This window comes from Diachasmimorpha longicaudata, chromosome 6, assembly GCF_034640455.1.
Source record: "Diachasmimorpha longicaudata isolate KC_UGA_2023 chromosome 6, iyDiaLong2, whole genome shotgun sequence".
NCBI lineage: Eukaryota > Metazoa > Arthropoda > Insecta > Hymenoptera > Braconidae > Diachasmimorpha > Diachasmimorpha longicaudata.
This window is the reverse complement of record NC_087230.1, coordinates 7,069,706-7,086,338: the sequence shown is the minus strand read 5'-3', so window position 1 is coordinate 7,086,338 and position 16,633 is coordinate 7,069,706. Positions and strand designations below refer to the sequence as shown.

At 37.7% G+C, this 16,633-nt stretch overlaps 1 protein-coding gene across 8 annotated transcripts in view; it reads right to left on the bottom strand.

Annotated features, from left to right (window-relative positions):
- Positions 1-11,591, bottom strand: part of Rdga (retinal degeneration A) — a 34,660-nt gene extending 23,069 nt beyond the window's left edge. Inside the window, exons 1-3 of one of the 8 annotated variants that reach the window (XM_064122752.1) lie at positions 11,109-11,591; positions 9,473-9,973; positions 4,116-4,211 (exon numbers count right to left, since the gene is read on the bottom strand). In XM_064122752.1, the coding sequence (XP_063978822.1) occupies positions 4,116-4,211; positions 9,473-9,612 (236 nt within the window). In that variant the 5' untranslated portion in view covers positions 9,613-9,973; positions 11,109-11,591. The other 7 variants (XM_064122753.1, XM_064122756.1, XM_064122754.1 and 4 more) reach the window with 7 other exon arrangements.
- Positions 11,592-16,633: the final 5,042 nt, after the last annotated feature.

Sequence of the window (16,633 nt, the reverse complement as noted above, 5' to 3'; positions counted from 1 at the left end):
TAAAACAATGAGCAGTAAATTCATTGTTGCGCGAATGAATTGAAGAGTATTACACAAGTGGAAAATGATTTTCATCGAGAATAAATAGTGTATTGTAGTACGATGACATTTTAAATAATTAATTTGAAAAGTGGACAATTCAGTGTATGAATGCAACTGTACAATGATAACTGGGAAAATTAATGGAGACTCTGATGATGCTGAGAGCGATTTGAAGGCCACTAAAACTTGCAAGAAATAAAAATTGTCCAAGTGCCTGGCCATTCGTTTCAGTACCACAATAAAAATGAGAACGCGACGGCAATGAGGGCTAAAGTGCTGCAGCAATAAACGTATAACGAAAGTAGAAACGATAGTCGAGGGATTCTTAAAGAGGGATGGGTGGTGGCAACGTAAAATGAGATTTTTTGTCTCGGAAAATTCATCCCAAGACTTGATTAGGCGCACTCCCGTGAAAGAAAAATATAGATATACTATTTGGACTAATCCCATGTATCTGCAAATGTACACAGAATATACACAAAATATATAAGACATATATTTTATATTTCTCAAGTAAATCGAGCTAATTAAACATATTTTCAGGAATAGAAATGTTCCATTGTTCGTTCCACTTTTAATCTACGAAATGGCGAATGCAATTTCCTTCTCATATCCTTTGTTACGATATACAAGTCTCACCAGTTCTGCAAACTATCCTAGAGATTCACAAAGCAGAATTTCGGAATGCTGCGCAGACAACAATTTAATAAGTTACGAAGTGCTCAAAGAGCATCTCATAAATTTTTCACTCCTCATCTGATAATTTACCTTGTATTTCCTATTCTTATTGTTGGAGTTTTAGTAGTGAAGCGGTAAAACGATTCAAGTCCCCTTGACTACCGGCCAGTTTTCAGGAAATATCTCCAAGTCTAAAGGTGATTTTTGTCACGCACTCATAACTGCGTTTAAAAATAGTCGGCGCGTAAAAAAAAATTCATCAGTGATGAATATGAATGAGAAAGGAAAAATAAATAGTTCTGAACCTCCATCAATTCCCTTCCGCGTTTCGGCGTGAAAATTATTCAGAGAATTCTATACAATTTTCCCAGAGCTCTAAATAATTTTGTGGATTTTTCTCGAATGAAAAAAAAAATTAACAGATATTGTATATCTTTTAAGACTGTCCTCTCGCCGAAAAAAGGCCACGAAACGTCGCGGGATGAGCGAGAAGGGTAGCTGCTCTCTGTTAAAATTTTTCTTCTCCCCCTTGAGAATTTTCCACTCCTCTTCATTCTCCCCCGTATTCATCGCTTCATAATTCACGATTGAACATTAAATGTTCTTTCTTTCTTCTTTATTGTGTGTTTACCTTGACCCGTCCCTCTGAACGCATTTCCGAATGTTTTTTTCATATTTCTCGTGTTTAATTTTTCGAATTACATCGAGCTTTGAAGCATATTCCGTTTGAAAAAGCGATGCCACTAGTATTTTACGCGAAAATCCAGGGAAATGGTGTACTTTATTATTGTATATGCATAGTGTAGGGGATGGTTGAGCATAGTGAGGTTCATGGCCAGGGTGGGTTCGACTATACCGACGAATTATTTAGAGGTACAAGCTCGTTGATGGTAAATCATGCAGAAGTGAAGCTCCTCTCACACGCGACGATAATGCGTTTTCTTTTTCTATTTATTTTCAGGGCTTTGTGTGAATTTTTTTTTTTGAAGGGTGCGGACGAATGAGCGTTAGCACTTTGAATTTTTGGGTCAATTGAATCCATTTCAATTAGCCCCACCGGTGGAGATTAATTTTTCACCGATCATTTCATTGTTTTTAATTAAATCTGCGCTCGTAATTTCCGTCGTTCGATTTTTTACTGCTCGACGGGCTTCAGTTGAATGCGACACTTTTCGGAATAATATGCGCAATTTTATGCGTGAATTCCTTTAATTTATGCTTTGCTTAATTAATTTTTATTTAGAAATCATCGATTAAATCAATCAATCGTAGAACTATCGAATCGTTCCCCAAGGATTCAAAGTCGTTCACTAATTCACAATTTTCCGTGCGTCACGCGTCACAGAATTCACACAGAGAATATATTCTCGGATAAATTCCCGTAGTTAAACTCACGCATGCGAGATATACATTCGTGTTCCATTATTTGAGGGGGAAAAAAAAACTACTCGTGAGTTGTTCGAGTGACTCAGGGAGAGGAGGCACCTCGGCATAACGAATAAATTATTCAACGAGGATTTTCAAACTGGATGTTCCAGCTCCTCCGCTCTGTTTCAGAGGGATCCGTACAAGATGTCAGCGACATGAACTCACGTAATGATGAACAATGTGGACTAATGTCACTCCATTTTGCCAATGGATATCGTGGAGAACAGGAAATGAAATTGGGGATTAGAAACATGACTCGAACGAGGGGGATGATTATTATCAGCATTTCCATTGGAGGATATTTTTAATCTTCTTTCGAATTTCTATATTAAAATATCACAATGAACTGGGAATAATGGGCAGAGATACAACATGAATTCTCTAACGAATGCTACATAATGATTAAAAAAATTCCCGTCAATAAAAATCTGTCAAAAGAGTGTGAAAAATAAAAAATAAACGTCCCGGAAACATTCCAAATAATCAAAGTAATTTTCAAATCTTCAATTTCCTCTCCCAGATTTTGTTTTTTAAAATTCCCCTCATCACGCCATATCCACCCCCCAAATGAAATCACGCAACACAAAGGCGTTTCCTAATTTACACCCTTAATGAAAAAAAAAGTGTACGTTAACGGTCGTTCTCCGACAGGCGAACGATAAAGAATTAATCAAAGTACATTGATATATCGTTGATTCGTCTCCCCCTCTCATTATATTTCAAGCTCACGTGGCCTAAAAATAAAAGCCCACTCAACGTTGCCCCTCGCGTGATCCAGCCAGTATGTACTACATAAATACAGAGGACCGAGGGATGAAGGGACACTGAGTACACACATGCAATGTCTCCACCGCTGAAATAACGCAGGCGCACCTGTGCCAGTAATACTTTTCCATTCTGGGTGAGTCCCACGGGCCATTTCCGCTCCATCCCCTTTTTCCTGGTTCCAAAACATCATCATTCCGGTTACACATACCCCCTCAACCCCCCTTCATTCTCGTGATGAAGCAACTATTGACCTTTGGGCTAGAGTGGTCTCACATGTAACCGCCCCTGACGAACACACAACGCCTCATTCCCCTATTATTCCATTTTAATGGAGGACTAATCATGTGATGATACAATTTTGTATCACTTCCTGATCAAACCGTGAGGGATCCATTTTTTTTCATTTGCGAGTCACGATTTTTTAGTTTTTTTATGTACAAGAGACCAGCCCCCCCCCCTCCCTCACTCCCTCTTTACCCCACTGCCCGATTTTTTTCGTTTGCAGATCTTGAAAGAACACGAGAAATTAATTTTTTACGACGACAATAAAAACATACAATGTAGTATACGGGTATATACATAGTATATATTTATAATGGACACATATATTTTATACTGTAATTTTTTTTGCCAATAAAAAAAATGTACTGCTGTCGTAAAAAATGTAGATATAAGATAGTGTCTGTGCACATTGTACATCATACACTGGAGAAAAAAAGATTTTTTATTAATAAAAAAATGAAGTTATTAGCGAGTGTCATTCCTCGCTCGGTTAATTTTATGAGAATTCTTCTGGGGTAATTGGGAAAAGCTCTGGTAAATGACGGAGAATTTAATATCGTTTCACTGGCCGACGGGAGGGATCACCTGAGATTTTAATTATTCGACGATTTATTGAAGGCTATTATCCTAAAATAGACCAGTGAAAATTTTTGACGTAAAGATATTGTCAGGTTACGAAGCGTTTCGAGGACAGGATGGAGCTATTGGCTGCTGATAATGGACGGGATTATTAGCGATCAATCGTGGAGTTGTTGAGATTGAAATTTTTTTAAAGTGCCAATCGACAAAGCTGAGCTTTACTGAGTACCTTGGGAATCAATTGGCTCGTCAATAAAAACTTATGGAAATTTTTATAGACACGTTTGTGGATAATAATGAGTACAGTAATTCAGTGATACGTAAGCGATATGGCCAACCTTTGTTCGGACGGCTCAGGGTCTTCCCGGCATCGTAAATTCGTTCCCTCCGAGAAATGCACACGATGTCCCAGCCCCGGTGAGATTCCAAGTAACCTACAATGCACACGAGAGAAAAACCGATATTTTTGATATTTGTTACTTCTACTCCGAATTTCATTGCTCTCTAACCAAAATATCCCCTTCATAATTCTCCATTTTTGGTCCCTATTTCGTGGATTTCAGAATTCAAAGGGGTGAGAACTTTCATTTCAATTATACGAACTCATCTTCAACGCTAACGATACTATTAATAACAGGAATACCAGCCCATTAATTAATTAAATTAATCAAGACTGAATAGCAGCAGAAACGACTTAAAAATTGAAGTCATAATTGCTTCTACATAATTAATTCCTGAAAAACCAGCGGATGGATTTTTTTAAAACAATTCTTGCAGTAACCATCTCAGAAAAACATCTAAACGTCCATGAAAAAAATATGCAAATAACAAAATTTTTATAGTATTTCTTTTTCTGTTAACCAGTTAACATATTTTCAAATGAAATTTCTCCTTTCCTTTTTGAAATCCACATTATAAAAAATAATTACATAAACAACATTTAACTTCCAAAAAAGTGGAATTAAAACAAATAAATTTCACTCGTGCACATTGAAGGTAATAGGCTAATTAAACATTGGTATTATGTCACATGATGCAATAACATAGTAGTTAAAAAAACAATCCCCGAGGAAAACGAGAGGTGCAAAAACAATGAGGAGGTAACAACATTTCATCTCATCTCAATAATGCTATGCAACGATCTAAATATTAACAGCATGAATGTATGTTCCATGTAAATTACATATGTTCGCGGGAAATGTAGTGTAAATAATAGAGAGGCTGGTTTATAACGAATATCCCAGGAATGAATGCGAATGATTTGCAAATGGAATATCATTTACGCAGTATTTTAATTATAATTATGTCCTCTAATTAACGCTACTTTCAGTTAACTACTCTCTCTCTCTGTCTCTGGCTGTTACGAAAGAAGACGCTGGTAATGATGTTGCCCTCCTCAACTTTACCTTTTTTACAACAAATAATTATTTTTGTAATCAACCCCAAAGGAAAAAGGAACAATAATTCCATCCGATAAAAAATTAAATTAACAAAACAAATGACATGCGTTAACAGCGATAGGCATCATCAATGATACGTCTGACATTAACAATGCACTGAAATACCCTTTGTCTCCATGATATTTGCGTAGAATTCATATTTTGTAAAAACAAAGGTTTCCATTGAAATGTCAATAACCCATCGGTTCTATTCACAGCGACAAACGGATAATCGTTAAATAACAGAGGACGCCAGGTGGATCAGCGATTAATTACACCCGTAATTATCAATGAACAACCCGTCTATTCGGAGCAACGATATATTGAATAAATGAGAGAGAGAGAAATATTCACCGATTGATAAAACTCAATACAATAATAATAGTAAAATATACGTAAGAGCTCGTGATGGGGAGATCTAAGTCGAGAGGAGCTGCGGAATATACATATCAGTATAGATCTGTCCCACTTTTGTACATACTTCAACAGATATATATGCATTTATCTCCTTTATCCCCCGACGTCGCCGATGCGACCCTTTTTCATGCTGGCTCTCGTCGTGACAGTTTTGAATCTGTGTGAATACACAGTACACTAGCTCCTCCTCACGATAAAATAGTATAAATGTATATAGAGATGTATATACGAAGCTTTCCTTTGATACATAGGTTCATGAAACATCTTTAGACGGGAAAATTCTAGGGACGATCTCGAAGCACGATTTCAAACGCCCTCACGAATCGAATGACGTGGATTTGTTGCGATATGTGTATTATTTTTTAAGATATTTTTTGGGAAAAACGTGAAAAACGAAAAAATGGATTTTAGAATATTCCTGGATTTTCCAAGATAAACTTCTTATTCGCTCTGGACTGGAGAAATATTATATATTTTTTTAATGCTCCTGTCGTATACTTTATTTCGCAATTTAATGCCATCTAATTACGCCAGGAGATTCTGCAGCGATTCTTTGATATAGTGAACATCGTGTATTTTATAAATTAGAGTCGACCCGAGAGATGTCATTATGGAGGAATATTATGTTCAATGGGGAAGAAAAGAGGGAAATTATGGAATTGAAAATGTTTTTTGAGAGGTGAAATTATTATTTATATCAGGGAAGAGTAAATTACATTCATTGTTCAATCGCGTATTTTCATATTTCACTCTTCATGTGATTGATTCCAGTTCAGAGAATGCTTTCATTACGCAATTAATCAGTGGAACTGTGGATGTCATTGTTATTGATTTTCGACTGAAATCCCCGGTACTTCTGGACTGACAATTTCAATCAATGTCAATGAATTTATTCATTAAAAAAATTCAATGGAATAGCGAGAAAAGTGAGCAGTAAAATTTAGTTTAATTGTTTTGGAAAAATCGATAAAAAGCAGAGTTATTTAACAATTTATTCATTATATTCTGATTTTTCATCAGTTTCTGATGGATATCTTGAAATCCGATCCAGATAGACAAATTTCCCTCATTACCTGCCTTCTAGCCCTTAGTTAGTCCTACAAGAAAAGTCATGAAAGGTCATGTTGTTTCAAAAATTGACAATATTTTTTAGAAATAAATAATATCAATCCACATCACCGAAAAGTACCGAATAAAACCATTCTCCTCCTCAATAAATTTCCAGTTCAATATTTTTTCGCTTTTTATCCACTCACCAATTCTGATACTTCATTCCCCACATGATTGTTTCCAGTTAAAAAAATTTTATAACCATTTAATATTTGAATACTCTCTGTTATCAAAAAATAAAATAATCGGGAAAAAGCAGAATTCCCTCGCAGAAATATTGAACCCCAATTGTGTCCACCACGAGTGGTGAGGCATGGCGAGTCTCTACATTTCCTCAAATTGAATCATGACCAGAAACGAAAAGCTCTGCATCAGGATTTGATAGTCTACGAGTGTTTCTGTTCCCAACAGCGTGAAAGAGAACAGAAGAGTAAAATATTCTGTAGTCGTACACAGAGGAATCATTCATGTGTGTTTTTCAATCGTGTTAGCACCTCACTCGGCTGTTTCCTAGTGAATCGAATGGAATGAAAATTTTCGGACGCTTTGACCTAACCGTTTATCCTTCCTCCCCATCCCACAATGAAAAAGCAAATTAACACGCATGTACATGTGCACACACTCCCCCTGTTCATCGCCGTTCAATTAGTTTTTTTTCCCCGAACGAGCGATTTTTTTTACGATATGAAAACAGAAGTACACGCTAAATGGACGTGAAAAATAAAAACAACGAGAGAGTAGATAACATACAAATATTTTTCTATCCCAATGAAGGATGTACTTCTATTCGATTTACTTTGGGCTTTCTATTACCTTTTGACCCACTGAAAATATTTCACAATTTTTTGTTTAATGGAAATGGTTCACCCGAACAAGTCAGTAAAATTCGATTATTCGGTACAATTTATTCTCCTTGAATTGGTTAAGAAAATTCCTGATCTCGAATTTTCTTTAATGGCCCAGAACGATGTCGATAAAAAATTCAAATTACCCAATAGCCCGGTAATGAAAAAAGACAACAAATAAATCCCCTCATTCCACCGATCCATCAATCTCCGGAATTAATTAAATTCAATTGAATTCGAAACTCTCAATGAAATTGCAATTGCATTTCAACGATGGACTGGAGGAGCACTCTCCAGGCCAGGCAATGTCCTTCATGCTACTCCACCTTTCACCTTTTTAGTCATTGACAGAACCAACAATTGGGACCACAAGATACCCACAATATCGATTTAATCAGAGCGATCTGTACAATTGCATTGTAAAATTCAAAAATTAGGTGAAAGTCTTCTGCACCTTTTTGTAAAAATAAATTAATCTTTGAATTTTATTTCACCAGCAGGTTCAGGAGACAATCCAGCCAAAAAACTGTCCTTTTCCAGGACTGTTTAAAGTCTGGAAATAATTTGAGGCAATAAAAAAATCAGAAACAGAACAAAATTGAAGTACTGAACAATTAGATTTTTTTTTTCTTTGGGAAACTAAATCTCGTTACCAAAAAATAATAATTAACTTCAGAAGTTTGATATTCCTGGACCCCCAGATCGATTGGCATTCTGGTATAGGGTCAGAGAACAGGTGGAGCGAATGATAAGGGAGGGAGAGAGTGGTTCACCTGAATAAGACGAACCTAGTCGTCGTGATTCGATGGCCGATCAGGTTGAGTCTATTTCCGTACACGCCATTCAATATCAATTCTATTCGCGAGCCAATCGGAGATAACTCACTCTTACAAAGCCCCACTCCATCTCCCGGCCTTTCTCCTCTAGTGAATAATTTAGGGAGTCATTTAGAGGGACGTGGCTCTCATCATTTATGGATAACCAGGTAATTTAATGCAGGTTTTGAAAGTCGAGGAATTTTTGAAGATCACATTTAAGCAATAGACAACATTCGACGATAGGCACTATAACGGTCTGGTAAATAAAATTCCTGCTGGAAGTGCCATAGCCCTCTATTTTTTTTTTTTCCAAAGTGAAGACCCCTCTCTGAAAATTCTTGGACAAAATAAATCGTCCTCCCATATTCGGGCTGAAATTCCCCGGCCTTTTCGCTGGTACACCCAGCAAATTTTAATCTCGTCAAGTTCTAAAGTCACCGTGCATACTCTTCTTGCCTCTGTATTCCCAATTTATGGATTTAATCCAGTTACATCCACTGTTTTTACGATGTTGCCGAGACTTGATGGAATGTTTTTAGAGTAATATTGGGTTGCCAAGGAAAATTCCGTCGCAGAGGGATACAGGGCAATCCCTTTTAGTTAATTAGTTTCGGTAATGAAAGTGAATTCTGTTTTCTGTTGACAGGGAGCCACGTCATTCCAGGTGGTGGATCACAACAGGTGATGGACATTTTACACGAGGGGATGTTTTCCACCTGAATGAATGAATATTTCATCCCAGTGGTAGTTTTATCGAGGCACCTCACTATCATCAGGGCCATCCAAATTTGCAATATCAAATGATAATGGAACGTACATTCGAGAATGCAATGAATATTATTTAAATGGCAATATTTGTCGTTCTATTTTTAAATTTTTCTGACGAATTTTAATATAGAAATTTTCATGATTTAATTTATGTATGTATGTATGTTAGGTCGTCCCTAAAATGTAAAGCATATTTAAAATATGCGCACACCCATGAAAAATTCGATGACGCCATACTGGCCGAGTTGATGATTTAAATAAAATCGTAATTCGTCTGTGCGTAATGCAAAGAACTCACTTGGGCTCGAGTTGGAGGCCACAGGAGAGCTCGATCGATCGATAAACCGGTTCAAATTCGGGAGGTTGTTGGTGATGACCCCGTGGATACTGTTTCACTGGCTTAACACATGCCAACCATGGTCCACACTCGATTTTCATAGTTTCTTTAGTGGATAACGTTAAATCCAGACGCTATATACCCACCTACTCTAACACTTGGGCGAATGACACTCGACGTTTCAGGGGAAAAATTGAGCCTCTGATAACGACTTATGTCAGAGGTTTTTTTGTCCGTTGAAATTACCTTCTTTTTCACTCTGTGACACAGTTTTTAACCTGCTCTCTACGGCAGTGGCTGTAACATCGATTGATATGCAAATCTTCCCTTTGGAATGAATTTTATGTATCACGAATTTTTCGGTGAAAAGTTTTGAAATAAAATCGATGAAAATCTGCATCACTAAATATTCAAACATCAGGTTTGGAGTGGGATGATAAATTCACGGATGAATGAGTGTTGCTGCAAAGTGGTAGAACGTTATGTAAATTTTTGGTATTTTATGCTCTTTGTCATTACGAATTTATCCCCGGAAAATTTTGGGCATGAAAATTCACCATTTCCCTTCAGTAAATCAGGCAATTTCTGGAATACTCAACGATATGGCAATTCACAAATACATCAACGGTGAAAATTGGAAAATTTGAAGAAGCCCTGGCTTTTAAAATTATTGGTTTATGTATTTGATTTAATTTTCACAATAATTCGAATTTGATAATTCCAGCTGGTAATGAAATATATATGAACGCTCTGTTCATAGCAGAAAATAAATGTTATATCATTTTCCGAGGTAAATTAAAAATTCAATTAGCGTTCCGATCTCGAATTTTATTAAAATAAAAAATATCCACAATTGAAACGTAGTTGTTAATTGAATCGCAGCATACTCGAAGCTGACGATGCTGAGAATTTGCAATGCAGAAGCAGTGCGTAAGAATTACGTTTGAATAATTAACAGAGAAAAGAAGAAGCCATATTTAAAAAACGTTAGATAATACAGCACGAACGTTTCTATTTCTAACTAAAAAAAAACGAAGAAAAAACTCCTGACATTTTCTTCTAGCGTTTGTAATGACTAGAGACTTTCCATATTCAATACGATGGTTAAGATCGATCTATTACGTAAAAGCCAAATTGAATTTATTTTATTATCTACAGATTTATTATGTAGGTCTGATCGTGGGAGAAATGTCAGGAGACATTTTAGACAAATTGCTTTTTCAACTATCTGCTGACATTTTATTTCGAAATCATTCTCTACCAAGATAATACTTAATTTTTCCTTCGTCCTAAACCTTCATATATTTCTTATTTTGAAAATTCGTTGAATATTATTCTATCATCGATTTTCTTTCACTTCAACTCAATTCCTACCATTATCTATTTACCTCACTGCCTCGTTAAAATTCCAGAAATTCCTCGGCTTCGTCATCGAACAACAAACATTTACGTCCAGAACTGATAAAAACCGCATGAATTAACATTTATTCGAGTGCCAATTGATTGAACAAAGAGTATTACTGAACAAAATCGCAATTTCGTAAGCAAAAACTCCGAAGCCAATCTGTTGTATTACATTCCACTGTGAATCTGTTACCTGAATGACATTTTTTTCATTAATTCCATCTTTCAAATTCCTATTGTTAAAATATGTCCACATCCAACTTGTATGTTATTTCGTTACTCTACCACTTTATGACCCCCTTCCACACTCAAGTTTAGCCGCATATTTTCCTCTTGGCAATTGTTTATCCCCGTATTCTCAATCGAGCATTAAATATTTACGTCCAGCAAAGGAACCTAATTCGTCAACAAATATTGGTCCTCATGTCAACGACGGGTATCATCAATTTTATTACAACATCAGCAATTTCCGAAAATGCTTGCACTGCGATAATCCACAATAATTCACATAATCATCACTCACTCGCAAGAAACTGACAAGTTAATTGTGGTGCGTATGGATTACCGTTGCGATACTGACGGTTTTGAAGATCTGCAGTTGATGAACAGTGGGTAGGAATAACGTGGGGGTATTTAACAGAATTAAATGAAGAAGGAGAAGTTATCGAATGGTGGGACAGACAACCGGTTGCAAAAAAATCGCCCTACTCGGTACCTGTGACCCTAACCGATCCAGCACTAGACACTACCAACAACTGATACAGGATATCACTGAGGAGAGGGACAGCGAGACACTCCATAATGATGGAAATAGTCATTTTGAGAATTACATTGCGGATAATTGTACGGCAATTAGTGCCTCTCTGGTGACTTCAAGGTCAAAGAGCCGGTTATTCAATCTCATATTCCTGTGTTCAGCTCTTTCAAGTGGAGCGTGTCATTGATATGTAGCTTGAGAAATAAGAAATTCTAATGAGCTCATTATTAATTATTGATAGAAAAAATTAACTGGCCGTCTAGTGACAGAGACAGAGCAGGATAGAAGCCCGAAGTTGGCACAGCCAATACACCAGACTCGATTTTCCTAGGGAAAAAATTATCCACTAATTTTTTCACAAAAAAAAATATTACGGATTTACGATTGAACAGACGCTTTATCAAGATCTGCTTGATTAACTCCATTCATACCTCAATTCATCCAAAAATTATCTAAATTAAAAAGTAAATATTATCTCCCCGTTTTCATTTGCCCACAATTTCCAATAAATTTCCAGCAATCGAGTGAGAAAATAAACGGAGTGTTCGCTGCAATTATTTAGTCCCGCAAATTGTTAAAAAATTCATCACCAATTAAAATCTACGGAAAACTCGACCGAAGTTTCTCTTCATAACGAAATATGATTCTCTATATTCCCTCACAGCTCCACTTCCATTCCCCCGGAGCATGAATTTTCTATTTGACCCCCTCATCTCCATCCAATCCCATAGAGCCTGTGCATTTACGCTTTAATCCTATTTTATCAAAACTTGAATTGAATTATTCACGAATGCAGCAGCAACGCATCGTAAAACTCACTCCAGAATATTTCGTTTTTACGAGCCGACGTTACGCTTAAAATTGTGTCAACCTGGATGGATGAGCCAACCCTGGTGTCGGTGAAAGGTCGAGGATACGAATCGAACGCAGATGATAAAGCTTCTTTTACAACAAACCATAATATTTCCTGTTTCGCTGTTCCATCCGCGGTCGACACATCCCCTTCTGCATTTTTTTTTTTATTCTCCCCCAGAAATGGATCATTCGCCCGGTGATCACAGATAACAGCGTTTCGCCTTCAGAGTTAAGTATTATCCGTGGAGTAATATCCCCATTCTCATTTATAGCTTTATCTTTATAGGTTGAACCTTAAAACACAAAACTGAAGGAGATGCTCGTTTTTACGGCGTAACGCGAGGAAAAAAATATAAAAGCAACTGCACGACGAGGGGGGGGGGAAGAGAGGAAGAACGTCCACGAGAGGGGAAAAAAAATGGAAAATAAAATTCTCTCACCCCTCCTCCTGGTAATCCTCGTCCGAGTCCTGCTCGTGTTCCGTGTCTTTCACCTCTTCCACGCTCATTTTTCCAACCTGAGAGCAGAGGTTGAACGTTGACAAAAAAATGAGTAACAAATGGATTCACTCCGTTATCCAACTCCCGACATTCGTGAAATTTCCACGGTAGACTGACTGAAAAATTCAATCTCCCCTGGTGGACAGTATGGCTTCGGTGAAGCCAAATCATTCAACTATAACTTCCATTACTACGTGCCAATGCTATTTAGTACCTTAAATCCGGACAAATGCGATTACCAATGAGTACAAGCACGTGATAGGCCAGTTTTTTAGAGTGAAAATCAAGGAGAAATAATTGTTTTGTTGAGACGGAATTACCTGGTTGAGGTTTCAGGGAGTCTTCTGCCAAGGATAGAGGTATTGTACCTCATATTTTGCCAATTGCTCGTTGCATCATTATTTCTTCGGATAATTGGCTTATCCGTTCGTTTATGTGCTTATCTTTAACTTCGTAGTAATACTGCAGTCATTGAGAACAGAGGCACCTCTACACAGGTCCAGGCCACAACAGGGATTTTCCCCCAGGAATTACCAACGAGAAATATTCATTAATTACGGGGTGAGTGCTAAAGAGTTTCTTCTCTGTTTCCAGCTGAATTCTCGTTATATTCAATTACCTACACTATTGATTAACAAAATAACATGGAGTGTTCTCCGTTGAATATGGTATACTGCAGCAAGGGTTTTCGCTGAAGACAGGTCATACCCCTTTATTTAATTAGAACGAACTCTACTGCATATCGGACACATCCTGGCCATAACAAATTACTCAACTACCTGATGCATTAAAATTTACCACCAACAGAACTAGTCAATTTTCTATATTTTTCCCCCTTTCCAAAGAACTTCCCTCTTCATCCCTGAATATGATAAATTACCCTGCAAAGCTAGTTAACGAGAGACTGAACGCTTTTAGAAGTATCCCTGGCGTTTGGAGTCACTAGGGCATCACTGTGGAACCTGTCAGGTGCATTACACTTGGGAGATTAAAAAAAAAACCGTGAAATTACATTGTTACTGACTAACGTGTCATGAAAATAAACTTGGAAACTGGTGAAATATTGCGGGTATCGTGTGTTGGTGGGAATAGAATGTGCGATGAAGGATGACTGTGATGCTGGAAAAATGAGTGGAAAGGACAAAAGAGTGAGGAGAAAGGTAAATAGGCCTCGAGAATGTGAGTGGGAATACCGATGTCATGAATGTCGCTTGTTCCTCCCATTCAATTTCAACTGCCCCAGAAGTAGAAATAAAAGAGATTCTCGTGTGTATGCGTTGTGTGTGGTATACACACACGCCAACTTTTAATCTCTCAGGAAATTCATTCCTCCATTTCTCCCGTCCTTCACCGCTCTTCCATGATTAATTAGGCAATTACAATGACAATTGAATGAATTGACCTGGACAAACTGCCAGTTAGAGGATCAATCGGCCGGGAACAATTTCACATCGAATAATAAAATAATCAATCACAGTTGAGAGAGATTATTAGTTTAATTCTGGAATAGTCAAACTTCAAAGGATGGCCCTATTCCTCATATATTCGGGTTTAGAGGTAAATAAATTTATGGAAAAAAAAACAGTTTAATAACGCGTGATAACTCCTGTTTTAAAGAATCCCAAAAGAATTCGTGACGTTTTCAACTCGTCGAACAATCTCCGAAAAATCATGAGTGACCTACATGGCATAAAATGAATCCCACTGGAGCTGGATCGCCCTCATTTCAGTGAGTAAAAAAACTCTTTAATAGGTCCAAGTCGCCAATTAACGATTTGTAGAAAAACCGGACGGATTTTGTCAACAGGAGGAGAATTAAAGGTGAAAACTTAATCAAACGACAACCCGGAGGCTCTCCAAACCACGTGTACGTCACGTTGACAACTTCGCCCTGCCCCCTCCAGCAACCTAACACAGACACAACCGCACACAGAATCCCACGGCGACACGGGTACATTTAAAGTCTCGTCACACACGAAAAAGCGAAATAAAAGATCCAAAAAGTGCAGGCAATTGAGGAAAAAAAAAAACACTCACCTCATGGGTGCAATTTTCCGTGTGGGTAATTTGCCTAGTCAGCTCCTCATTTTGCCCTTCCTGGTAATGTCCTTGAGCCTGGCACTGGCAGGTCTCCTGGGTCCCTTCGGCACTTCATCGTTGCGTCTCTGCTCTCCCGCCATTACCGCCATTTTAACAGCCACTGAATAACACACAGCGTAGGGGTACCCCGACGCCCCCCTCGATTATTCGACAAAATAGAATGAGAAATCGCAACGGCCGAGTTCAACGATACATTCAACAACTTCTGTTCACTCACAAGGTTAGTAAAACACAAATAATCCACTGGGAGATTGTCACACGACTGAGTTAACACGAAATCTTGAGGGCACGCAAACAGTATCGATAATCGTCAACAGGTTGACCGCGACTCGAGAAAATACACATCTCACTTACAAACAATGATCGACACTGGCAATCTCTCAGTGCGTCTTTCCCTCTACTGGGATATTATTATTTTTCAAACTCCTTATGTTATTATTTTCAGCCACATACTCGCGTCGTCTCAGCGTATTTTTGGAGTCTCGTGTGTGTCTACATCATAGCGTCAGTGAAAAATTAATACTCGGAGACAGAACGGACTCGTGAGGCGACTGGTGACGAAGACGGAGTGAGGAAGTAAGTGAGAATACCTTAAACTTTTACGCTTTTTCTCGAGTATTTCGTGCCGTCCGGTCCGGTGAGCAGAGGGAAGGGGATATTTTTTCATGTCGGGGAGCAACACGATTTATTATTTATGGGGAATATCGAATTCTACTGGGAGAGGGGAATTGCAAAGCGAACTGAGAGACCGATCACTCCCGCCTTTTTTCTGTCTACTTCGTTTTATTCCGCAAGTCTCCTTTCTGTTTTTCTTCCCTTCTCCCCTATCTCCCCCCGTCGACTTGGGAGCGTGAGGTGAATTCTTGAGGAAGCTACGACGAGGTCGTTTGCTGCGGAAATCGAAAAACGATAGCCCGGTGTCTTGTCGGTAAATGCTGGAGAAAATTTCAGACGAATACCCAAGGGACATTGCGATACTCCAATATAGCTAGGTACCTCGATTTCTTAGTGACGTGTTATTCATTTTTTTTAATAATTCTCGAAGAATTGTTGAAATTTTTAACAACTGATATATTAGATAAGAGACGACGTCCGGACATTTTTTTCTGAATTTATTGACATTCTAGAGGTTTCGTGGGGAGAAATTTAATGAAAGGACCGGGCACTTCCTTTGAGAAATTCTATCGGCATCCTCTCTGAAAAATCTATTTTTCTTTTCGTACAGAGAAAAGTATTGCGGTTGATTTTTCAATACTATTCGTTCACTTGTGGATTTTAAGAGATGAAAATAAAAATTCAGAGGAAAAATGTTGAGGATTGTTATTTAATTATTTCTGTGGATAAATCACAATCGATTGTCTCCAAGATATAGAAACTTCAATCCAGGATTTTATTCCGCCTAAGTCCAACATTTTTTCAAACTCTGTGTAAAAATAAATGTCAGGGACGGATCATCTTTTTTTTAATTATTTCAAAGGAAAATAAATTCACTCACTGACAAGCACA